The following is a 26421-nucleotide window of genomic DNA, read 5'->3' as shown; positions in this document are numbered from 1 at the left end:
TGCCCGTCCGTCAGCGGGGACGCGCGTAAGCTCGGGCCCGAGGAGGCGGGCGCGAGCGCGAGCGCGTCCAGGGCCCGGGGCGCGAGGCTGGGCCCCCCGGGCCGCGGGGAGCGCGAGGCGGAAGTGGAAGAAGGGGCCCCGTGCGCCAGGTTCGCAGAGCGCCCCAGGCCCCGTGCCGCTGCCGCCGGCATAACGGCCGCCAGGACGCTGGGCCGGGTTGTACTCCCGCCCAGAGGAGCACCCAGGCTAGGCGGGGAGACATCAGGGACCTTCCCTCCCCCTCCTTCCAGCCCCCTCACCGCCAGCTCCTGTTTGCGCTTCACCAGCTCGGCCAGCTCCCGCCGGGTGTCCGGGATCTGCGGCGGCGCCGCCTTGTTGTGCATCGCCATGTTGGGCCGAGGCGCGAGGAAGGAGGCAGCGAGGGAGCGAACGAACAAGCGAGCGAGGGAGGCGGCTCAGCCGCGCCCCCGCCCCTTGGCCGCCAGGGGGCGCCGCCGCCCTTGCGCCTGCGCGCGAGCGTCTCTGGAGGGTGGGGGAGGGAAGCCAGGAGAGGAAATGGAGGGAGAGAGAATAGAAGGGAAAGAGAAGAGAAGAGAAGAGAAGGGAAAGAAGAGATAGCAGGTAGAAGGGAAAGGAAATGGAAGGAGGGACGAAGAGAGAAGATAGAGGGAGAGGAGAGAATAGAGGAAATGGGAGAAAAAGGTGTGAGATAAAGAAGGGGAAAGAAATAGAAAAGAGTAAGAAGAGAGGAAGTAAAAGGAAGGAATGGAGAGGGAAAGATCGGGAGAGAAAAGACGTGGAAAGAGGAGGGGATAAGTGTTAACTTTGAAAAAAACAGAACTATTATATAGTCAGAAAAGCCACCCTTTAAGGAAAAGGGGGAACAGGACTGATTTGGCCTCTACTCAAGAGCCCAGTGCCACATGCCTTATGCAGAGTCCGAGGATTGAACACTGCTTGCTCTTGTCCCTGACCCCCTGGGAGTGCCACCCTGCTAGATGATGCTAGATGACCGCTCTTGGGAACAAAAGAAATTGGGGAACTTATATACCATTTGGGAAGATCCTGAGCCTGGGAAAGATGATTGACATCATAAGGACGGGATACAATCTAGCTTGGGAAAGGAATCCTAGCCAGAGGCTAGGGTGTAAGGGAAAGGGCTACTTACAATGGATACTAAAGGATGGTCCCTGCCCTGGTTTGTCTTTCTGGGAAAGGTCTCTGATACAAAGGGGAAAACTACCTAAGACAAAAGGATATTCATTTACCCTAGGGTCCATTATTCAGGCTGCAACTGCTAGCCAGAGATTCCCTTCTGGCTTCTCTGGGGAACCGGAAACAAGCACAAGCTTTGGGGGGGGTCTCCAACCTACAAGCTATTCCTAAAACTTGGGGTTCATCAGATCTCACCAGGCCACAAGTTCAGGTCTCTAGATTCCACATTGACATAGGAAAGGAGAGGGAATAGGGAGGGAGAGAAGAGAGGAAATAGAGGAAGGGAAAGAGGAGGGAGTAGAGGAAATAGAGATTAGAAGAAAAATAGGATGGAAGGAGTAGAGGAGAAAGGAAAGGAAATAGGAAAGAAAAGAGAAGAAATTGGGAGAATATGAAATAGAGAGAAGGAAGAATAGCAAAGAAATTGAAGGGGAGAGAATAGAGAGGAAATGGAAGGAAGGAAAGTAAAGAGGAAATGGAGGGAGAGAGGAGAGAAAGGGAAAGAATAGAGAGTAGGGAAGAAATAGAAGAGGAAAGAGTAAATAGAGCTAGGGAAGGAGAAAGAAGGAAATAGAAAAAGAGGATGTGGGGAGAGGAAACAGGAAGAGAGGAGAGAGAGAGAGATTTTAAAGCTCACCCTTTGTTTCCTGCTGAGGCTGTCAGAGGCAGGAGGGCTGGAAAGAAATACAGAGACCTACTATCTCATTTGACCAGAAATGCAACAGACCTAGAGAAGGGAAGGGACATCAATTCAACAAGCATTGATTAAACAGCTGTTGAGTACCAAATGCAAGTTCCATGAGGGCAGGAGAAACGGATGACATCTCTATGAGGGTCTGGTTCCTGTTCTTAGTTTTGTCAACATGGAATCTAGAGTCCCCAAACTTGTGGCTTAGTGAGATCTGATGAACCCCAAGTTTTAGAAATAGCTTGTGGGTTGGAGACCCCCCCAAAGCTTGTGCTTGTTCCCTGTTCCCCTGAGAATCCACCCTGAAGGGAATCTCTGGCTAGCTGTTGCAGACTGAATAATGGACCCTAGGGTAAATGCTAAATACCCTTTTGTCTTAGGTAGTCTTCCCCATTGTATCAAAGACCCTGTCCCTGGAAGACACACCTGGGCAGGGACCGTCCTTTAGGATCCATTGTGTAAGCAGCCCCTTCCCTTACACCCTATCCTCTAGCTATGATTCCTTTCCCAAACTAGATTGTAAATCCCATCCTTAGCAGTACGTCCATCATCTTTCCCAGCCTCTGGATCTTCCCAAATTGTATATAAGTTCCTCAATTTCCTTTGTTCCTTGGAGTCATCATCTAGCGCGGTGTCACTCCCAGGGGGGTCATGGAGCAGAGCGAAGCAGTGTTCAATTCTTAGACTCTGCACAAGGCACACCTCTGCAAAAGAGGCCAAATAGCCCTCATCCCCCTTTCCCTTGATTAAAGAGTGATTTTATGACTATTTAATAGTTCTGCGTTTTTTCTAAGCTAACAGTTTATAGTCCAGACTTCTCCAAGATATTCAAATGAATCTGGAATGTCATCATTTAGGCGTTCCCATCCAACAATGCATATCACAACACATCCTATACCTGCCTATCATGTGTTGTTCTCTATTTTAGTCCTCCCAAAAGTCAGAATGATCCCAGTCAACAAGTTGAAGGCTATCCTTGCTTTCTCCCAGCTTAGAAAGAGTGCTAAAGAACAGTCCTTCATGTCTGTCACAAGAGGTCCCAGAGGGGCAAGAAGAATGAGGTGTGGTAGACCCTAAAGAATAACCTTCAGGGGCAGCTAGGTTAACAGCAGGCCTGGAGATGAGAGGACCTGGGTTCTGCTGTTACCTCAAATACTTCCTAGCTGTATAACCATAGGCAAGTCACTTAACCCCATTTGTTTAGCTCTTGCTCTTCTGTCTTAGTTGTTGCTTAAGATAAAAAGTAAGGGTTAAAAAAAAAAAGTGGCCTATGAAGCTCAGACTAGCAGTAGGCAGTCCAATAGCAGAAGCACTGAATGAGGTCCTACAAACAAGGGGTCAGATCTTTCCATCAGCTATGGCCTCATTAAGAAGTGAACTTGGCAGAGTGAATGCTTTAAGTAGTAACTGCTTTAAGGTGGACCCTACTAAATTCCAAGGACTGAGGGTATATAGAAGATAGCATGCCCCCCAGGTATTCTGGAGGAATGGTTTATATTTCTCTTCTCGCTATTGGATAATGGTCCTGGAGCCCTAATGTCCAAGGGAAAAGTTCTAATGAAAGACTAACAATAACTAGCTATTGGGGAGAATATACCAGATTGGGGGATTCATGGTGATAGAATTAGAGGAAACCTTCCTGCCCTTCAAAACCCAGCTCATTACTGCCTGTGGGAGCTGGTTTAAGGATCCCAGTTTTTATAGCGACAACACTGTATTGAAAGGATGAATCTTTGTTGTCATGGGGAACTTAGGGGGTCAGTAAAAGTGCTTTAAAGTTTCCTGAAAGCAATTGAACCCACTCTCCTTTTCAACCCAGGGTCCAGCTCATTGTCTATTGATACCATCTGCTGTTGGACAAGATCTATCATAGATCTATTGATGTTTTCTCAGTCACTTTTTGGGGAGCGAATTAGGTCTGTTTTAAAAATTTTCCCCCAAATCCCTTGGTGTTTTCCTTTAGATAACCTTGTGAGTGAGTCCCTCAAAGCCTCACAATTGTATCATCTAAGGAACGGATCTTGTCTATATGGCCTTGATCCAATCCAGCAGCTTTCCTCATCTTTGTTCTTTAATGTCAATTCTACTTCTGTAGGTACCTTAGGCACTGTGATATTAGGATCTAGGTGTGGTGGTTCCACTCTCCTTGATGGAGATAAGTTAATTTTTTAACATCTTTTCAAATTTTCTTCTCTTTGTAGTTTTCTTCCTTGAATTCTCTTAGGATGACTACACAGTTGGATAGTTTGCCAAGCTTTCTTTAGGCTGATTTTGTCTCTGTTTTATGAGATAATACTGCTCATAACTGTCCACCATCCTTCTTTGAAAGATTTTCCAGGTAAGTTTTATAGCCTGACCTCATATTTAACTGAAAAAAATGAGGCCATTGGCAAAAGTTTTTTCTCTCTTCCTCCTCTTCATTTCCCATCTTTCAGATACCTTGCACTACAGTCTTCTCCATCACCCTGTTTCTCACAGAGACATAGCCCTATATCTCTCCTCTGTTTCATAGCTGAACTCCTTGAGAAGGCTATCTATAATCAAAATTTCTTTCTTCCTTCCTCTTACTCCTAACCTTGTAGTGTGGCTTCTGATTTCATCATTCAGTGAAAACTATTGCTCAGAGTTATCAGTAATCTCTTAACTGCCAAATCTAAGGGTTTCCCTCTTCATCCTCATCTTTTTTATCTCTCTTTAACCTTTGACATTGTAAATCTTCCTCTTTTCCTTGATGTTCTCTTTCTAGATTTTTATGATATTGCTGTGTCCTGTTTATCCTTCTACTTGTCTGACCATCTTGATTTCTTTTGCTGAATCTCCATCCAGTTTGATCCTAACCAGAGATTTTTACTAAATGTTTGGTCCTAGACTTTCTTCACTTCTCCCTCTGTAAAATTTCACTTGCTCATCTTATCCTTTCCCATGGTTTTAACTATTATCTTTATGCAAATGATTCTCTGATCCATTTGTCCAGCTCTAACCTCTCTGCTGACTTCAAATCTTGCATCTCCAACTGCCTATTAGACATCTTGAATTAGAAGTCCCACAGACATCTGAAATTCACCATGTCCAAAACAGAGCTAAATTTATCTTTCTAAATCCTCCCTTCTTCCTTACTACCCAATTTACTATGTAGGGTATCACCATTGTCACTACCCAGGCTCAAAACCTAGGTATCATTCTCAATATCTTGTTCTCTATCATTCCACATATCTCATCAGCTGTCAAGTCCTATCATTTCTACCTTGGAGATATCTCTCATATGTCTCCTCTTTTCTCTGACATTGCTATCATTCTGGTGCAAGTCCTCATCACCTTTTTTCTGAACTATTGCAGTAGCCTGCTGATTGGTCTCCCAACCTTAAGTCTTTCCCTACTCTATTCCATCCTCCATACAGATGTCAAAATGGAAGGGGGGGGGGGGGGAAGGCACAACTAGGTAGCTCAGTGAATTGAAAGCCAGGCCTAGAGACAGGAGGTCCTGGGTTCAAATATTACTTCAGACACTTCCTAGCTGGGTGACCCTGGACAAGTCACTTAATCCCCATTGCCTAGCCCTTACCAATCTTCTTTTTCTTCTTCTTTTTTTTAAAATTTAAACCCTTACCTTCCATCTTGGAGTCAATACTATGTATTGGCTCCAAGGCAGAAGAGTGGTAAGAGCAGGCAATGGGGGTCAAGTGACTTGCCCAGGGTCACACAGCTGGGAAGTGTCTGAGGCCAAATTTGAACCTAAGACCTCCCATCNACCTAGAGAAGAGAGGTCCTAGGTTCGAATTTCACCTCAGACACTTCCTAGCTGTGTGACCCTTGGTAATTCATTTAACCCCCATTACGTAGTCCTTACCACTCTTCTGCCTTAGAGCCAATACAGTATTGATTCTAAGATGGAAGGGAAGGTTTAAAAAAAAAAAAAGATGTCAAAATGATTTTTCTCAAGGACAGGTCTGACTTTGTCACACCACAATAAACTCCAAATGCTCCTTTTACTCCCAGGATTAAACATAAAATTCTCTGGGCTTACAAAGCCCTTCAAAACCTGGCCTCTTCCTATATTTTTGCAATCGTCTTCTACCTTACTCCTATCCACAGTGACACCAACTTCCTTGCTGTTTTTCATCCATCCCCAATTCTAGGCATTTTTGCTGGCTATCACACTCCATGCCTGTAATTCTCTAGCTGTTCCTTTCTTCCTCCTGGCTTTTTTCACATCTCAGCTAAAGTCCCACCTTTGGCAGTAATCCTTAAGTTTAGTGCCTTAACTCTGAGATTCTCTCCAGTTTATCCTGTATATATATATTGTTTATATGTATTGTTTTATATATTGCTTCCCCATTAGACTGTGAGCTCCTTGATAGCATCGACTGTTTTTTGTCCTTTGTATTGGTCCCTTAATAATTAATGCTAATACGCAGTAGAAATATAAACTCCTTGAGGGCAAGAACTATTCGTCATTTTTTGTCTATATATTCTAGCATTTAAGTGCATAATTAATGCTTGTTGAATTAAATATGTCAATAAAATGCAATTACATCAGTGTGAGTACTGTCTATCAGTACAGATTGCCACTTTGTGACTTAATGGCTCTCTCAGTGGCAGAAATTCCCCATCCTGCAGCTAGTCCAGCAACATACCTCTCCCAGCTTAGCTAGGCTCCTTCTCAATAGCAAGACCTAACCTGTCATTGGGTCTATACTAAAAGGCTTCCGAGCTTTGTAGGAACTGTCAGCACTTAATTTGTATTCTGCACTACTGTTGGGAAAACTTCAAAAATACCGTTCTATTCTTCTTACACATTACTCCATAGAGACCACAGTCCACTGACAATGACCTCCACGATCCTCATATATGATACTCCATTTCCCAACTAAACATATTTTCACCGTCAGTGCCCAGGTAGTGTCCCCTATCCTGGAATACTCTCCCTCTTCTCCCACTGCTGACCTCCCTTATATTTTGTGCTCGCCTATTTTATTTTTACACTGGCTTCCTTCAACTCTCAGCTACAACTGTACCTTTTAAAAGAAGCCTTTCCTACTCGCCCTTAATGCTGGTGCCTTTCATGTTATTTCTTTTATCCCGCATATATCTTGTCTGTATAGTTGTTTGCATAGATTGCATTCCCCATTCGATCATGAGCTCCTTGACAGCAGGAACTGTTTTTGTCTTTTTAATTTTAGCAATTAATACAGTGCCTGCCTTTAAGAAGGCACTTACATACTTGTTGAATATTTCATGCTCTTAAAAAGTTTCGTGCATTTGGACAAGCAACATGGTCTAGTATAAAAAGCCTTGCAGCTAAAAGATAGTGTCAGTTCTGGTTCTGACTCTCTGGGCAAACAACTTCCCTTTTCAGGACCTGTTCTTCATTTGTACCTGCTTTATAAAGGTCTTATGACTTAAAGAATTAGAGAAAGGTGAACTGTTAGTACTCTGCAAAGAGTAACAGGAAATAGATCTGCTATTTATTCTTTCTAGAAAAATATTCCATAAACCCAGGCATTTATTAATTTGTCATAAGCAAGGGACAGCTTATGCTTGGAGCTGGGGCCCTCACAAACTAGTATATGTATGTATGTCTAAAATAAGAAAGAATCCTGGGTTTGTGGCCAGAGCCAGTTTCAGCATAACAACGAAGAGGGTTCAAAATCTACCTCTGATACATACTAGGTATATGGCCCTGGATAAAATACTTAAGCTCTCAGTACCTATAACAACTCACTGAGAGTGGAAGTTGCATTGTACTTTGAATTGATAGAAGTCAACTTGTTAGAAGTTCTCTAAATCAGACTTGGACCAAAAAAGAAAAAGAAAATTCCAGATCAGAAAGAACTCTTCTAGCTATGATTATCAGAAAAGGATTCCCAGTGTATATGATTTGGGGTTTTGGTTTTAAAAGATTACTACAAAAATGAATAATATGGAAATAAGTATCATGTAATAATACCTATATAACCCAGTGGGATTGCTTTTTAGCTCCAGGAGAGGGGAGGGAGAGAACATAAATCATGTAACCATGGGAAATAAATGCATTTTTAAAAGAAAAAAAAAAAGGATTCCCAGTGGAGAGGCATCTGAGCTAAATTTTGAAAGATGACCAGAGATTAGGGGAGACATACTAGGAATTGGGGTAGAACAAAAATATAGAGGTAGGGAAAGGTGTAATGTGTTTAGGGGAAATAATCCAATTTGATTGGACATTCCTATATATAAGGAAGTCTAATAAAAGATAAGAAAATCTAAATTGTGGACCTAAATTAGTTGGGACTAGGTTATGAAGGGCTTTGAATACCAGGTAGTCTGGATTTTAGTCAATAGACAATGGGAAGCCTTAACTAAAAGTAGAGCTTAACCTGAGATCAGTGAACTTTTAATATATTTTGTTTGATAATTATCTCAATATAATTGGTCTTCTTTGTAAACCCATGTATTTTATACTGTAAGAGGGAAAATTTAGGTATTTATAGATATATATTAAAATGTGTGGCCGCCAGGAATCAACAATTCAGGTTGATTCCGTAATTAAATCAGACCCAAGTCAGCATCGGGTTGAGGCAAGTTTATTTACAATCAGGAAGGTAAAAGTATAAGAATAAAGAGAAAAAGGAGAGGCTAGTCCAGGCCAAAGGCCTAGACAGAGAGAGAAGGTTAAAAAGCTTAATAAATGAAGCTGTAAGCCACAAGGCCTAACAGCCAGATAGGCAGAGTTTAGAAATGGCCCAGCTAGGCCAAGGAAGTCAGCCTAACGTGACAATACAGAGTGTAAGTTCTGTGGTCTCAGGAGATCCTTCAGCATCGAGTTTGAACTGGAACTGCCTCCACAGGAAGTGAGTAACATACTTAAAGAGATAGTGTCCACTTCCTGTGGGTCCACCTCTAATTCAAATGGACAAATGGCAGTCTCTACATTGATTTGGACTGCCCAAAGGGCAGTCCCTTGTTCTAGATTTGTTACTCATTGTCACGTGTGGGTAACTCATCTCCCCTCCCCACTAGGGAAGGTGAGGATTACATCATTTCTAGGCCTAGGATGGGCAGATTTTTGACTATGAATGGGCTCAAGCTAATTTCATTTACACAATACATTTAAAAACATCCAAAGGGGTCCACAGGCTTCATCAAACTGCCCAAGAGATCCATGACACCAAGAAGAATTCCTGCTCTAAAGATTTTTTTTAAAAGGGATATTTAAACCTACATATATTATAAATGTTAATTAATCTGGCAAAATGAGAAAAATAAATTGGAAAGATAGGAAAAACCAGAATTAGGGATTATATACACAAAACCTCTCTTTCTAATCTCTGCCCCAAATAAACCAGATGAGGGAAACCTATATTAGGATTATATAGAGAAAGCTATTTAGAAGCCACCTAATTCAATTGCCTCATTTTACATATAAGAAAACTGAGGCCAGAAAAGTGGTTACCTGCCTACAAGCATGTGGGTGGTAGCTGAACTGGCAATGGAAGCCAGGTCCTCTTGACTCCAAATCCAGGACTCCAGTGCTCCGTGCTATTCCTAGTAACAGCCAATTCCAGTTAAACAACAGATTCCAGATGCTTTGTGTCATTCAATTTCAAACCGTACTGTGAGCTATTGAATGGAGCATCTACATAATATCCCAGATGCTGGAATCATTTTGTAAGCCCAAACAGAAACAAATCACTACAAAGCCCTCTTTTGTTACGATTAAAAATGATAAAGACTGATATAGTAATAGAAATTAGTAGTTTAATTAAAGCCATGGCCATGCTGGTAAAATATATATAAGACCGCGCCTATCTTTTATATTTACCACCGGAGCCCATCTTCTAGCCAGCTCTCAGGAAGGTCAAGAGGCCCTCCCCCTGAATTTAAACTCCCTCTGCGTGGGGACCTTCAATGTTCTCAGGCCCCTCAGACCCATTGGAATCATGGGTAATGTAGTCTCAAAGCTCCCACGTATCCACAAACACTACTTTTAAATGGCACCTCCCCAATTCAAAACAACATTTCCCCCAAGGTCCGGCAAAAAAAAAAGTTGGTCTTTTTTCTTCTCAGGACCTGTAAACATAGACAACTTCTAAAAATTCAGGAATTTGGGGGATAAAAGAAATGGATAAACAAATGGATAAAACTAGTAGCATTGACAAAAAACCAATTTGGGGGCAGTCCCCTATTGGCATAACATGTACAATTAAAACAATACATTCAATCTCAATTTCAACTCCCCATAAATTCAATTAACTGCACCCCAAGGTTCAAATTTTGGTCTTCATGGTACAGTGAAGGCTTTTCAGACATCTTCATGGTGTCTTCACCAAACAGATTCGTCATCTGGATTCTGGGGAGATGGCAAGATCCTTATCCTGAAATTATTCTCAAAAGAATTCAAACTTTACATTATAGATTACAAAACATATGTTTTCTTCTAAGAATTATACATTTCCCCCTGAAATTACTCCTAAAAGAGTTAAATATACATATATTTTTACATTATCAAAATTAAAAAAAAAAACACATCCCCTTGAGGAAAATTCTAAACACACCTTTTTTTCTTAAAAAGGGTACCTCAGGTCAGCTAAGGATGAGTGGCTGAGTCAAGGGGGTTGTATGAAATCAATTGGCAAAATAAAAAGAATAAAATTCAAGAAAAAAAAGAAAAAATTAACTTGTGAATGAAATGTAAAATGTGCAAAAAATATAAGGAAAATAAACTTATAACAGGCTTTTGAAACAAGACCCAATGAAAAGGGATTTAAGCAGTTTGCTATTACCCACTTAGGGCCAGGACTTAAGGGAAATGTCTTTCTCTGATCTGATTTGCTATCAACTTTTCAGGGAAGTGAGCCAAATAAATAACCAATCTTAGGTGCTGGCCTAGGAATTTAAGTTGAGGGGACCCATATCCTCTAAAGTTTTAGAAAAGACTGGGATTCCAGGACTCAAACCCCAATTTCCAAGCCCTAAAGTATTGGCATAGACCTCTGCAATCCATGCAGATTTTTAGTCAAGTGACCATGTGCTTTCTTAGCACTATTAACAGCTCTCATGTTCCCTTCTCCTGGAATCAGACAGAAAGGCATTTAATCACAGTCTCATATTCTCAGTCTCAGGCTCAGGTATTTGCATTAAGCTTATATCACTATAGAATCAGAAAAAGGATAAATAATGATTATATATGTACTTCCAGTACAAGATGAGAAAAAGGAAAAAATCAATTGCTCTAATTAAAAAATGTTTTAAAATCAAATATATATATATATAGCTTAGAACTAGAAGGGTTTTGTTACCTCGAAATGAGATTTTCTGTGAGAAAATGGATCTTACAAATAGCAGATTTACAATGCACATACAAATAGAGTACCATAATTTCCAATAGCACATTTTAAAACAATAAACAATGATGTTTAAAAATCATATACTTGTTATAACTTTTAAATCTTGGCTAAGAGTTTCTCAACAAACTCTGTTATTGCTTCCATAGCAAAATCTGATATTTAAAAAAAAGAAACCTTCTGATCTAAATCATCCTCAGATAAGAATATACAGGAGCTCCTTGGCTTCCTGTTTTAAAAAAAAATCCCAGGTAGGAAATTTTATGCTTCTACCCATTTAAGGCAATAATTTCTCTTATAATAAAATATATAAAAGCTTATCCTATAAGACAACAATTCTTTAGGATCTAAAGTAAAAGGTAAAAAACCTCTTGTAAAATTACAAGTTAATTCTCAAGGTATGGAAACTTCCAAGGTTCTATACAATTACCAAGACAGAATAAAATTTAAAAAACATGTGTTCCTATAAGATATTCATAGATGGTATATATATATATATATATATATATATATATATGTAACCGCAGCGTTTTTGATACAGTAAGTTTTAAGTAAATTAGGAAATATAATAAAATCATAAGCAGAAACTTCATTAGCTTAAAATGATTCAGTGCAACAGGAAAATCGACGAAATAAGCAAGATTAATTCACAAAACAAAATCATCAAAATGCAGTAAGATACAGTTCTGAGGTTTTAAAAATAAGGGGTTTTTAAGTTCAAAGGTCTAATTTCCTCCCCTGATGTTCAGTTCTTAATCACAAGAAAGTTTGAATAGGCCATCACTAGTTCAAGGTTCATACACTAGGTCCACGTGGGGTCGGGTCGTGGGCTCGGGGCTAGAGAAAAGCTTAGGTCAGTTTTGTAGAAAATCCCACATGTAGAGCCTGTGGGGGTGGGAGGTGCCTAAATTAGGTCTTTAGAGAAACATGTGGAGAGGCAAGAGAGTAGGGAGAAAGGGGAATATACTTCCCAAGTCTTTAGCGGCAGAGCTAAAGCTGAAACGGCCAAATTCGGCAAGTCAGGGAGGGGGTCGCTCCTAGGAAATCTCAGGATTCAGTAAGGCAGGAACGGAGAAGAGGTCTGCTCTGGTGAGTCAGGAAAAGCGGCGGAGATCAGAGTAGGCAGGAACGTGAGGCAGTGGTCTGTACCAGCGGGCCCGGTAGGGACATGAGACTATAGGAAAAGCGGCAGAGATCACAGGCACTGGGGGACTGGCAGGCTCGAGGTGCAGCAGGAAGGGAGACCAGGTCAGGACTTAAGGAGATCAGCCGCGAGATGATACTGGCTGGGCTCCAGCAGTCTGTCAGTGTCCGCAAGGGCCACCAGGCCCGGGGCATTGAGCAAAATAATCTGCAGCCCAGCGGCAATTAAAACCATTGTCTCTCTTCCCAGTAAAACAGCCTCTAGGCTGGGGAAAATTGGGAGAGGACTGGGCGAGGAAAAAGATTGTTTCTGAGACTGGGTCCCAGAGCTGCATGGCTTCTACTTAGGCTATCTAGAAAATTGAGAATTCGAATTTCGACCATGTTGTTAAGATTAAAAATGATAAAGACTGATATAATAATAGAAATTAGTAGTTTAATTAAAGCCATGGCCATGCTGGTAAAATATATATATGACCGCGCCTATCTTTTATATTTACCACCGGAGCCCATCTTCTAGCCAGCTCTCAGGAAGGTCAAGAGGCCCTCCTCTAGGCCTTCCCCCTGAATTTAAACTCCCTCTGCCTGGGGACCTTCAATGTTCTCAGGCCCCTCAGAACCATTGGAATCATGGGTAATGTAGTCTCAAAGGTCCCACGTATCCACGAACACTACTTTTAAATGGCACCTCCCCAATTCAAAACAACACTTTGGTATTTTTCTAGAGGTTTTAGTATCATTTGCTCTTGGGGAGGCAGAAAAGTACTGTTCTCCAGGCCAAGTAAGAAGGTAATAATTTTGGGAAATTATCACAAATACAGTAATAAAGTCATATCAGAACCCAAAAGAAGAATTCAATACTGGAGTCGAGGAAGCAGAGTCCTCATGCCAGGTCTTGAGTCTAAGCTCTTTCTACTATAGTACATACAGACATCTAAACTGCCTAATATTCCTGGTTAACTTCCAAGTGGATAATCGAAACCCTTCAAGAGTCCCTGGAATTTTGACACTTTTCACTTCTCAGCCCAACTTTATACCTCCCCCAATACCCAACACAATATGTGATTAATTTCTTATAATGTGTAGTGTGACTATGCCAATTTGCATTTCCCTTCAGGAAACCAGATTCTCAATGCAATATCTTTCACATAATGGGTATTTTTTTAAGTGGTAATATGGTTCCTCTGCTAAATATTTTCTGGATTTTAAGTCCAGTATTGTAGACTATCAGCAAGAAGGTATCAGGGGATTGACTTTTGAAGATTACTTGAATTACTGAGATTTTAAAGGGCAATTAATAGACACAACCAGTTAACTGTCTCTTTAATTACTATATCAAAGTATATCCCAAAAGTTACCACGAGATCAAAGCCAAAAACTTTTTTAATTCCAAAACTTTAATTTAAAAGTGAGTAACTATTTCACTTGATACAAACTTATATACATTTGTGAACACAGTATATTCTGAATACTTTATCTTAATCTTCAGAGACTGCTGGCATTTACCTGAACATACCACACCGAAACTCTACTTCAACTTAACATTGTTTCATTTCTTAGCCAAATAACTGATTTTAAAAAAAGGGGGGAGAAGGGACTTATAAAATGTAAACATTTGTACTATTTATCAAATAATAATCATCCTGAAGTCTGTTTTTTAAAAAAGTGATGAATTTCCAAAACCTTGCTGCATTGCATACCGGCATACTGATGTAAATACAGTAATAAAAATTCCATTAAAAAAAATTCAACCCAAACCACTCTTTACAGACATAAGCTATTAATTCTGCTTTTATTTATTACTAGATTGCTTCACAAATTGCAATTATTGAGATGCTACTCGCCTATAAGAGGATGAGGGGGTAGGTATGGTATGACTGGAGAAAACATTTAAGGGGAAGTTTTGAGGAAATAAGACTCACACAGAACCCAGGAGAACTTCAGATTGATTGCAGAATTCAGAAAAGAGATGCAAGTAACCAGAGTTCAAAAGCATTTTGATTTTCACTTTGCTTTGGTTTAGACAGTCATTCTTTCTTGGAGTAGAAAAAAGGTACTGCAAACAAACCAATAAAATTTGACAAGAGATAGGAGAAGAGGAAACCAAATGGAACAACTAAACATGTTTCTCTAACAGAACATATAAGAACAATCACACATTTGTCACTACTCCAGTTTAGAAAGTTGCTGGTGATACCTGGCTTTGGAGTTAGAGAATTGCATCTCAGCTGGCCTTGCTCCCAGGCCTACTGGTCCCATCCTTTATAAATAAGTCTTCCATCAGAATCACAAATCCAGGCACCATTAATTCTCTTGTCAAGAAGAAAACCTAGTACAAAAAAACACCTGTCCATGCCATCAACATGCAGGAAAGTTGGTATTCTCTCTATGCTCTATTGATACATCCACCAAGGTAAGGGCTGGAAGTAAAACTTCAAGTTGCCTTGCAGTCAGGTGATCTTAAAAACCACTGGCAATCAATGTAGTAACACAACTGACCAGAGAGGCACCGGGAGTGAGAGAGACAAAAAGCAAGGCCAGGCCAAAGGAAAACTTGGTCTGTTTGGAAGAAAATTAAAGAACACAAAATTGGGATTCTATACAGGCATACACTGGATACTGGACATTAGCATGTAGTAGCTGGCTAAGTCTGGAGACAAAGAACTAGGGAAAAACAAACTGCAAAATGCTGTTTTGCCCTTTTTAGCTTCTTAAAAGTTCACAAAATCTTAAGTAGATGTTTTCCAAGGCTTTTTGTCTCCAGAGCTGAACAATAAGCACTAATTACCGCTCTGCTTCACCATACATCAGTGGTCAATATTGGCCAGCTGTCCGAACATCATAACAAGATACACTGGAAGAAAAGCAAAGATAAACAACCAACATGCACAGAGAATCTCAGTCTCATACATTTCAACCTAAGAGCTAATTAATTGCAAAACTGATTTACTTTCCGTTTCTCTTTTTCCTTCCCAGCCAGCACTCTGGTAGTGGTGTTTGTGCAGAATGAAATAGGAAGGCCCTATGGGAGGGAAAGAGAGGAAGGGCACAGATAATCCAACGACTGAATAATCAGGCCTTGGTTTATACAGAGCCAATTATACATAGCATACACAAAAGCTTCTTTACACTCACTGGTAAGGATAAACATGTTGCTCTCAATTTAGAAAGCACTGATGCTTCAAAATGCTCAACACTCATTTATACAGATTAATGATTTGGAATTTCATTCAGGTTGTCAGTGGTGTTCCCACCTCTTTTCCTCTCAATTTCCATTTATTTCCACTTCAAAAAAAAAAATTAAAAATGTAAACCTTTAAAAAAAAAACAAAAAATATCAAAAACCTTTATACTAGAAAAGTATTACACTTTGGGGCTGAGAAGGACTACATTTACAAATTCTTTTATTGTGTAATCCCAAACTATATATAAATGAGATCCTGCTATTCAAATAACAGGGTAACTTGTGCCTTTACTCATAATGTAGTATTCCATTTATATTACAAAAAAAACAACACTCAGTTGCATGTAGTACACACCACCTTCACACATCCATCCATATACACTCTCATCCAATCCATATATAACTTATGTCCACAGACAAAATTTCATGTATACATATTTGACTTGGGGAAGATTAGTAAATAGGTGTTTCCTTTGCCTCAGTACTTTCCCCTCCTTATGAGAAAGAAAGAAAAAAGATGACAGATATGGCCTTTCAGGATATTAAGAAATACAATAAGCAGAACAAAAAATTTCTTTCTAGCACATACAAATCAAGATGAAATGAACAGACTGTTCCAATATCTGAGGTAATCCTCCCACAAAAGAGACACTGAATTAGGAGAAAAAAGTGATATTATGATAAATGCAAAGCAGTTAAACATACAAGAAAACGCAAACTGATGAGAGACCCAAGCTACTTAGGGAAATATAGAATTATCTTATGTAAGAACAGATCCATGGCTCATTTCAATTTCTTCTCCACAATAGCCATGATTTTATTGCCCTGTCATGTATTTCATCAGGATCCAACATTTGTCTGCATATAAGCAGTCAATAAGGTCATTATGTGTGGTAAAATTCTCATCCCCAAAGACCTAAATAGTGAAATCGTTTTCTGTGATTCAATGTTAACTGGACTGAAGCTTCAGTGTTATATACTGGGGGTCTGATTTGATGACAACCAAAACTTGCAAAACAAATTCTCTATTTAGGTATTTACAAAAAATAAAATGTGAAAAACTGCTGGTCCACATTTCTTAACAAGTCACTATACAAAGCAAATAGCTGCACGAAGAGAACATGCCACGTTTCTCTTTTTAACCAAAGGTCTACAGTTACCAGGCAATAGTTTCCAGAGCACCAACTCATGCCACGCCATCATGCTTCTATCACACAATGGATGACTGTTATTGGTGAAATTATTCTGAAAGCAAATGGCCACACTTGTGTGGCTAACAGATCACAGAAATAAGTTCAACCAAAAACACAAATTGTCAAATTTCTTAAATTTTAACATAAGCTAATCAGCAACATAGGAAAGACTTAAGGCAATAAGAGGCACCAGGGAGTGCTACTCTGCTCTTTAAATCCCAAGTCAGGCCTCCTACAAAGGAAAAATTCTCTTAGCAGCTACAAGAGCTTCTTCTGATTTTGCTAGCTGTCAGATATTTCCTCTTCCTCCTCATCTTCATCTTCTTTCCTATCTACCTCAGAGGTGTCTGAAGACTCATGGAGCAGTACATACTCTCTGCTGCTGAACCCAAATTTTAGAACATCTTTCTCCTTTAGTTCATAGTAACGCTGTGGCTCAATGCGCTGGTTGTTCAGGAAGGTCCCATTGCCAGAGCCAAGGTCGATGATATATGGCCTTACCCTTCGGCCAACTGTTCCATCAGCACGGGTATATTCTACAAGCCTAGCAAAAGAAGAAAACAACTTTTAATTAGCTCATGGAAAAATCTTGGGCACATTTACCAGGTTCACTAATATATAACTCTCTAAGTAAACTAATTGACATAAACAACCATATCACTACCTCAAGTTAAAATTCCTTCCAATTAAGAAACTAGAGTAGGTATATGGGTAGAGGAAGTTTCTTCTACACGTAAGTTATTGAAAGAATGAATAATGGCTACTAAAGAATTCTTCTACAGATCAAAAAGTCAAGGGGTGTTCAAATCAGGCCTCAGACACTTCCTAGCTATGTGACCCTGGGTAAGTCACTTAACTCCAATTGCCTACCCCCTTGCCTCTCTTCTGTCTTGGAACCAAAATACAATACTTATTCAAAGATGGAAGGTAAGAGTTTAAAATATAATGTGAAGGGGTTGGGAAAAGTATAAATTGAAAAATCAAAACAAGCCCATTCATTATTCCTGTTCAGAATAGTATTATGACATGGCAGTAAATGAAGAAAATTAAAGAAATATTTGTGTTTTTTCTTTTACCTATCAAGACTTACATAAAACTAAGTCTTATTTAGTTCAGTAAAATCCATAAAGTCAGTATTAAGACACCTGGGGTCTGATCATCCAAAAAGAGGATTTCACTCATACAAATGGAGGTATTCAGGTTATTTACAAATCTTTTAAGTCAAAATTTGAGATGGTAAAATAAATGTAACATAGAGGAAAGAAAAAGAGTGTTAGACCTGAAAGTTCAAAGACCTAGATTTTAAAAGTCCTAATTCTGGCACTTATTAGCTTTGAAACTATAGGGGAGTCATTTAGTTTCTCAGTTTTATTAGTTTCCTAATCTGAAAATGAGGGTAAATAACAATAATTGTTCTACCTTCCTGTTCTACCTTTCCTCAGATGGTTGTGAAAAAAAATTACTTTATAAACTGTGAAGTGGTACAGAAACATGTGCCAGTTTTATTTTAAGAGTGGGACTGCAGACAATAATCCTCAGAGACTGCGAATTACTGATTACCTTAAAGGTAGCAAGAAGTTTTATTCAGACTTACCGATACTGAAATACTGCATGCTGCTTGGAACAGGAGGGGTGGTCAATAGGAATATCTGCGATTCTCCGGTGTCGGCCCAGGAGATAAGCACTTTGTCTGTGGATATACATGACTGGGAGCACCTCATCATTCTTAAAGGGATAAAGGCGCCAGCGTTTTTTTGGGATCCGGGCTTCTGGAGGCTCACTGTATTTTATCACCACACCCCGGAACATGTTGGCATCCTCAAGAAGTGCCCCTGACAGTTCAAAGCTGGGTTTCTCTTTATTTGGTGAGTCTTTTCCTTTACTGTGGCCACCAGTAGATTGAGGAACAATTTCCTGGTTCTCATCACTGCTACCACGAACATCTTTCTTCTGGCGACGTTCCCGTCGCCGAGAGTTATAAAACTCTCTTTCCTCTTCCTGTTCCTGTAGATTCTGGGCATCTCGGTTCCGCCCACCACTAGGTCTCTCACTGGTGGTTTTCCTCTGGTTAGAATGGCTATGGTGTCTGTCCCGGTCACCATTTCTCTCCCGCCTATGTTCTTGATCTGACTGTTCTCTGTGTTGCCTTTCTTCTCTTCCTCTTCGGGGATGGTTTTCACGTTCCTGAAATTAAAGGAACCATTCAAATATAGATAGCTTCCAACTAATGAGGTTACTTTCCAAAACTCATTTAAGTTCATTATTGGAACCCATCTTCCCACAGAAAAAGTTATAAATACATATTTAATCTTGAGGAGCAAGGAGTTGAGAGGGAAGAACTAAAAGAGAAATTATTTGTTCTCCTTTCTTGTGGAAGACCCTGTCATGGGCAAAATTTCAAGATGACATTTGCCTTAGAATTTATCCCACCTTGTAAGCATCCCTCTTCCACGTGCCTTCAAATTACACTAAGAGGACCATATGAGTATAGTGTAGGATAGACTATAACTAACCCAAGAAAATGTTAAACTATTAAAATTCCATGCAAAAAATAAAAAAATCTTTTGTCAAAGAGGAACATAATTTTGAGCAGGAGTAGTCATCAAAGAAGGCCTGTCCTTGGAGTTGGCTTCTTAATTTGGTCTTATTTTCTCAGTTTTGCCTCTTCCTACTTCCAAACAAAAACATTCTATTAAAGCACCATATTTTTTCACAATGGCTTCCACAATGGGATGAGAAGTATGCAAGAGGCTAAATATAGGTACCTTTAACAATACCTTCCTGTATTCCTATCTGAGATAAATCAAAAGTGATCAATATATGTATTACATTTTTTGGTACCAACATTAAATTTAGATCATATTCTGTCAGACACACACACACACACACACACACACACACACACACACACACACACACACANATTCTGTCAGACACACACACACACACACACACACACACACACACACACACACACACAGATTAAAAATGCTTACCTTACATCTTGAGATTCAATACTGTATATTGGTTCCAAGGCAGAAGAGTAGGAAGGGCTAGGCAATGGAGATTAAGTGAATTGTCCAGAGTCATACAGCTAGGAAGTGTCTGAAGCCATATTTGAATCTAGAATCTCCCATGTCTAGGCCTAGCTCTCAATCCCCTGAATCACTTAGCTGTTCTCGTTCTCTCTCTCTCTCTTACACACACACACACACACACACACACACACACACACACACACACACACACACACGAGATTCATCCACAGTAGATAGCTTTTGAGGGACTAATTTGAAGAAGGAAGTTAAGAAATTTCAAGATAATTACTTTGACAGCTTTTAAAAAAAGTTTCATTCTGAAAGAGTCAAGGACTTATAGTAGTATGCTGATAAAGAAATGAGAGGTATTTAAGAGCTGTACATTTAAGTATTAGATGACAGCAGATAATTCCTAGCTGTGTGACTGAGCAAGTCACTTATCCCCAAATGCCCAGTCCTTATACCTTTCTTCTGCCTTGGAATCAACACTTAGTATCAATTTAAGACAGAAGGTAAGGGTTAAAAAAAAAAAATAGATGACTGAAAGCTACAGCCCTTAGATAGTGGCGTCACTATGGGAGAGCTACCAACAGCTACCCAAAGATAATTTATTTTCCAAGTGGTAGAACCAATAGCACATCACAGAGTACTTGTCACAGGATACAAGTAGTGGCCAGAATTCCCAATTCTTGCTCTGACCCCTTAAAGATGATAGTAGGTATATCTAGGTTCCAAATACTTAAAGTAATTGCAGTTATCCCTTCCACATGTGACTTTCCCTGTCACGGTTTTAATATATCATGACTTAGCATAAGAAATTAAATGGGAATTTTGGGGGGAGTTTTGCAGAAGCCACAGAAAAAGTTTAGAAACTCAAAATGCATACTTAACCCAAGATTTACAATAAGGTACTAAAAGAAAGAAAAAATTCAGACTTCTTCTCTGGTACAAAGAGAGTACCAACAATTTTTCTGCAGATTTTCCATATTGTGGGGGTGCCTTGCCCCTAAATCCCTATGATTTGGAAGGGATAACTATAGTTTTGTTTTTTTTTAACTGTTACCTTCTGTCTTAGAATCACTACAAGTATTGCTTCCAGTGCAAAAGAGTGGTAAGGGCTAGGCAATGAGGGTCAAGTGACTTGCCCTGGGTTACACAGTTAGGAAGTATCTGAGGTCAAATTTGAACCCAGGACCTCCTAACTCCAGGCTGAGTCATCTAGTAGAACTGCCCCCACCTGCAGTTCTTTTAATGAAAATCAGTCTATATCCTATCCCTCCCTTTCCATAAAAGAAACACTCTACCATTAGAGCTCACTTCCCAACTAAAGAGTTAAGTCCACATTCTGATAGAAGTATGAAGAAAATCTTAAAGATTCAGAAGTTGGGAATGAGTCATGTCAATTACCTGCTTCACCTTGACTACAGGATGGTGAGGGCTACGGCTTCTCTTACTCCGAGATCTGCTTCTTCTTCCAAAGGATTTATTTTTCCTTTTGGTTGGTGACCTTTAGAAAACAAAGCATACCCAAGAATTGGTGGTTAAGTTTTCAACTTCTACCCCAATTTCCCTTACCTAAAGAAAAAAGTTTTAGACATCCCCAGTTTGGCCTGTTATGAGTTTTTATAGGCTTGCTGAAGCAACAAACTTTGCAAGCATATGTGGACGGACATAAGGTGGGGAAAGAACTACATTAGAGCAACTGCTGGCTTTAGATTTGGTGATCTAAGTTATTGTCTCAGATCTGCCATTTAAAACGTGTGATCATAGACTATAATAATTCATCTTTTTTAAAGCACTTTATAATTTATAAAATTATCTATCTCTTTATGATGATGAACCACATAATATGATTGTCCCCACTTAGCAGATAAACTGAGGTTCAAAAAGTCTAAGGCAATACTCACACAGCTAAAAGTCACAGAAGGCTAGAGCCAGGACTCTGAAGAAAGGTATTCTTATCTCAAACTCAGTGCTTTTCCCACTATATTTATACTGCTTCTCCCAAAAAAGGGGGGTGGAGAGGAAGGGAAAATAAGGGCAGGCCTGCAATTACATGGGGTTATGAAATCCTGTGACTTCATGATGCAAAAGTTACTCTGCAATTATCAAGTCCCCAAACTCAATAGATCTCAATTTCTCCATCTATAAAATTCAGTTGAATGAAATACCTGGACTAGAAGTAACTCTCAAACCTCTCTTATCCTTTCAAATGTCATCTTTTCTATTAAGACCTTCCCTGACCACCATCAACCCAATCTCTTAACAGAGTGTTTTATTTATTCTTTACTGTCTCATCCTTACTTAACTAAAATGAATGTTCCCTTCCAGCTTTAATGAAATCTCAACTCGAGTAAAATTTTTCTAGTAACCTTTACCTCATTCCATCCCCTCATCCCTATCTACTCTACTGAAATCTCCAATGCTTCCTCCAGGAGTGGAGGTGACCCCGAATATTTGAAGGCTATACCTGAAAGAGTAAATTTTACAGGCAGGGTTTCAAGTTTAGAATTAGTGATAAGCCTGTGTATTTGTTTCTTCAAGACCAGTCTACATAAAACTGGAAGAGGCTCATTACCAAAAGGCTGGCTCACCAGAAGGCCACAATAGACTAACCACAACAATTCATAAATCCAACTATTATACTGTGTGTATGTGTGGGGGTGGGGGGTAGGAATGTTTCAATCTGCATTAATACAGGATATATTCATAACAAAGAAACAACTGAATCTTAACATAGGAACAAAATACTGGAGGAAGGGGTGTAGAGTAGTAGGGAAAGGGTAGTAAAAAAATAGATCCTTCAAGAGGCTTAACATTTTTTTGGGGGGGGAGAGGGTAGAGGTATGAATAGCAACAGCAGATTGGTTAAATTATACAGTTTACAATTTGTTATCCTCCTAACAGCCTCATAAATGAATTGAATCTGACTACTTCTACTTCTATCTTCTGGGACAGAAAAGAGTAATGACAAATAATGATAAAAGTAATCAATCAAGGGACAGCTAGCTCAGTGGATAGAGTGCCAGGCCTTGAGATCAAAGGTCCTGTGTTCAAATCTGACCACAGATACTCTCTGGCTATGTGACCCTGGGCAAGTCACAACCTCAGTTGCTTAGTCCTTACCTCTCTTCTTCCCTGGAACCAATACTAAGTACTGATCCCAAGACAGAAAGTAGAGAGATTTAAAAAAAAAGTAACCACACAGCCATACAGCCCTTTAGGCTTACAAAAATTTCATATACAGAGTTCAATTCACCCACAAAAAAAGCACGTCGTTTCTAAACACAGTATGACAGAACTGAGCCTGGAGCCCAGTAAAACTTGACTTCAAACCTAGCCTCAGACACTTAACTAGCTGTATGATCCTGAGCAAGTCACTTTTACCCTATTTGCCTCAGTTCCTCATCTGTAAAATGAATTTAAATTACCTACCACTCTAGTATATTTACTAAGAAAATCCTAAATGAGGGGTCACAATGGATCTGACACAACTGAACAACAAGTACATAATTAATACGAGCATTTTCATTTTACAAATGAGAATGAAAGTCAGAAAAATAAAGCACCTTAGACAATGTCACAAGGCCAGTTACTAAATGACAAGGCCAAAATTAGAACCCATGTCTACCTCACATAACAGCTACCTCTCTAAAGAAAATAAACCACCCTACAAACAGCTGTAAGACAGACCAGACTAGGTAATAAAGCAAAGGAATGGCCACATAAAGAACCATTAAAGTCTGAGGACAGTTGAGGAAGAGAGGTAAGGAAAAAAATCTTATTAGAGGGAGTGCTTGCTTGGGGCTGGAATCAGAAAAGGGAAGGGATGGATTAAGAGCCTTGGAGGGATCGTGAAGCAGAGCAGACAGAACACAGTGTGTATGCACCAAGGGCAGGAGTCCCCAGATAGGGAGAAGAGGAAGATCTCAAAGCTTAAGGGGAGGGGACAAGAGGTCTGAGACAGCAGGGCCACCCAAAGGTGTGGGGGGTGAGGGCAGAGCTGGGACAATCACCATAAACCAAATTCTCACCGGAGTTGCGGGGCAAGACGGAGAAAGCACGAAGAGGGCGGTAGGGTCAAGTGGGTAGCTCGGAGAGGGAGAGAGCCTGTGCCTGCAAGCGGAGGAGAAAAGGAGGTCGTACCTGCTGCAGCTGCCGGCGCGGTCCCCAGAGGCGCGAGCGCTGCGAGCTCGCGGGGCCGGCGCCGGGGGCGGCAGCGAAGCCTCCTCGTCAGGCGCTGGACTCGGACTTCCCGAGGAGCCGCGCCGGGCCCGGGACCGGGGCCGGTGAGAGCGAGAAGCGGGAGTCGGGCTACGCCGTTCCTGCTTCACCAGCGACAGATCCGGCACTAGCACTTCGTTCCCCGCCGCTTCCCCCGGCTCGTCCTCGTCTTCCCGCCGTCGCCGGCGTCGCCGCCGCTGCCTCCGCTCCCGCTCGGGCTTCGCCTCCTTCATCCTCGCGGCCCGGGCCCGTCGGCTCCTCAGCGACGGCCCCGAGCGCCCACTTTCTGCTTCCGCTTCCGGAGCAGCTTCAAGTCTTCTTCCGCTAACTAAACGGAAGTTGGAATTTGGGCCTTGCTGTGTTCGCGCCCCCTGTTGGGCGCTGCCGAAAATAACACGGCTCTTGACAAGGTGAGAGAAATTTTGTCTTCTAGTATGGATGAGCCTCGGGGATTGGGGTTTACAGGTGAACACAAACATCTTTGGTCCTAATAGTGAAAACAAACAAACAAAATCTAAAAAAAAAAAAAAAAAAAAAAAAAGTTCCGTTGACCTGGCCCGCCCTCTGTCTTTTCCTTACCTTACCACACACACTTCGTCTTTTCCGGTTTTTTATCCTCCATCCCGGGTTTCCCAGGTTCCCCAGGTCCCTTGACCTACATCCAGCTGAAGATGCTTCAGTATGTGGAGCTTTGTTCGGAAGCATCGGAGCCGCAGGGCCCAGAGGTCCCTGGACACTCCATAACACCAGCTGCCATGTATTCGGCCCTCCACAACAGTCCATTATTGGTGCCATTATTGCCCCCATTTTCCACATGTAGAAAATGAAGCAAGGCAAAGGGGAAGTGGATTGCCCTCTGTGCCACTTAGCTAGCTTGAAGTGGAAGAGTCAGGATTTGAATCCAGATGTTCTTATTCCAAATCCCTTTTTCTTGCCCTTATATTTTAGATTATATAATTGTCAATTATTATTATTATTATTATTATTATTATTATTATTATTATTAGTAGTAGTAGTAGTAGTAGTAGTAGTAGTAGTAGTAGTAGTAGTAGTAGTAGTAGTAGTAGTATAAAATGGGAAGAGTGGGGTAGAGGATGAGATGATGGTGTTGTGAGCAGGATCATTTGTAGAACTTTTTCCCCAATAGAATCCAAGCTTTAGAGAGCAGAGATTTTTTCAAACCAGTGCTAACACTTTATGCTTAATAAATATAAGGTTCTGTGTTTAATAAATACAAGGAAGGAAGAAAAGTGAAAGGAAAGGAGAGAAAAGAAAGAGAAAGGAGGGAGAGAGGGAGGAAGAATGGAAGGAAAGTGAAAGAAAGAAGGAGGAAGGAAAGAAGGGCAAAGAAAGAGGGAGGAAAGGAAGAAAGGAAGTGGGGAGAAGATGGAGTCAGAGACAATTTAGATGATTCCTTTATTTTACAGATCACAAGATTGTTACCCAGAGAGGCTGAGTGACTGAGGCCATACACGGTAAGAAACAGAATCCAAACTCAGGATGGTCTTCTGAACTTAAATCCATTCTTTCCAAGATCTTTTGGTCATTCCACTTGACCACACATATTTTCTTATTTAGCATGCTTGGTTAAAACTCTGCTTTAGACCCAAAAAACAGCCTGTGCTTGCTCTTTACAGTTTCCAGTGTACAACTCCCTGATATCCCTGGAGGGATTTTTATCTTCACTTGTCACAGTCTACCCTAATGTGTCTTAATAGGAACTTTGGCTGTCCCATAAATGACAAGAATAGCAGCACTTCTTGAGTTGGAAAAGGGGAACAGGATTCAGGAGGAGTCAGGCCACAAGTGAAAAGCATGGACAATAGCATAGGTTCCTAGGGGTGAAGCTCAGTACCAAACCCATTCATTCATTGCCCAAATTCTTTATATTAATCGCTATTTGTCTGCTGAGTCTTGAGCTTAGTACCAGGCAAAACCAAGAGTTCTGATGATGTGTTGAAAAACCCTGGTGTAATGAATAAAGGGCCAGCCTTGGAGTTAGGAAGGCCACCTCTGACACATACTAACTATAGAACTCTGGGGAAGTCATTGAACTTCTTGTCTCCGGGAAGCTCTCTCTGAGTTTACAGAAGTTATAGAAGGATTGCCTGTCTGAACCGTTGGAGGGAATTTTACTACCAGAAATTCTCTATAAGTGAAATGTCACAGTCAACAAATACAAACCAAAAATAGCAACAGCAAAAAGCAGTTCTCATTTGTTAATGAATAAGAAAGTGACTTGTCCAGGGCCACACAGCAAACATCTTAAGCTTATTTCAAACCCAGATTTTCTGTCTCATGCAAGTCATTCCCTGTCCTCTGGGTGGAGAAGATTCTTAACTTTTTTTTTTTTTTTTTAAATCAGAGATCCCTCTGACAGTCTGAGTAAAGCCTATGGACAGAATCATATTTTAAA

At 40.5% G+C, this 26421-nt stretch overlaps 2 protein-coding genes across 4 annotated transcripts in view; both read right to left on the bottom strand.

Moving 5' to 3' along the window:
• The window catches only part of MEAF6 (MYST/Esa1 associated factor 6), a 29630-nt gene extending 29125 nt beyond the window's left edge, over nucleotides 1-505 (bottom strand). For all 3 annotated transcript variants that reach the window (XM_044668048.1, XM_044668047.1, XR_006505785.1), the window contains exon 1: nucleotides 300-505. In XM_044668048.1, the coding sequence (XP_044523983.1) occupies nucleotides 300-389 (90 nt within the window). In that variant the 5' untranslated portion in view covers nucleotides 390-505. The remainder of the gene's footprint in view (nucleotides 1-299) is intronic.
• Nucleotides 506-16983: 16478 nt separating this feature from the next.
• On the bottom strand, nucleotides 16984-24263 carry SNIP1 (Smad nuclear interacting protein 1). The gene is made up of 4 exons (XM_044671489.1): nucleotides 23928-24263; nucleotides 21189-21288; nucleotides 18338-18927; nucleotides 16984-17287 (listed from the first exon to the last, which is right to left on the bottom strand). The coding sequence occupies exons 1-4, from the start codon at nucleotides 24236-24238 to the stop codon at nucleotides 17026-17028; spliced, it is 1263 nt and encodes a 420-aa protein (XP_044527424.1). The 5' UTR covers nucleotides 24239-24263; the 3' UTR covers nucleotides 16984-17025.
• Nucleotides 24264-26421: the final 2158 nt, after the last annotated feature.

This window comes from Gracilinanus agilis, chromosome 3 (assembly GCF_016433145.1).
Source record: "Gracilinanus agilis isolate LMUSP501 chromosome 3, AgileGrace, whole genome shotgun sequence".
In the NCBI taxonomy this organism is placed as follows: domain Eukaryota; kingdom Metazoa; phylum Chordata; class Mammalia; order Didelphimorphia; family Didelphidae; genus Gracilinanus; species Gracilinanus agilis.
Note: the sequence above shows the minus strand (reverse complement) of the source record. Positions and strands in the feature narration are given on the sequence as shown.

Bases quoted from the DNA above. Each gene is read 5' to 3' on its own strand.
- SNIP1 (XM_044671489.1), bottom strand. From the start codon at position 24,238: ATGAAGGAGGCGAAGCCCGAGCGGGAGCGGAGGCAGCGGCGGCGACGC. The intron at 21,289-23,927 runs GTACGACCTCCT...TGTTTTCTAAAG, and splicing joins CGCGCCGGCAGCTGCAGCAG to GTCACCAACCAAAAGGAAAA. The intron at 18,928-21,188 runs GTAATTGACATG...CTTTAATTTCAG, and splicing joins CTGTAGTCAAGGTGAAGCAG to GAACGTGAAAACCATCCCCG.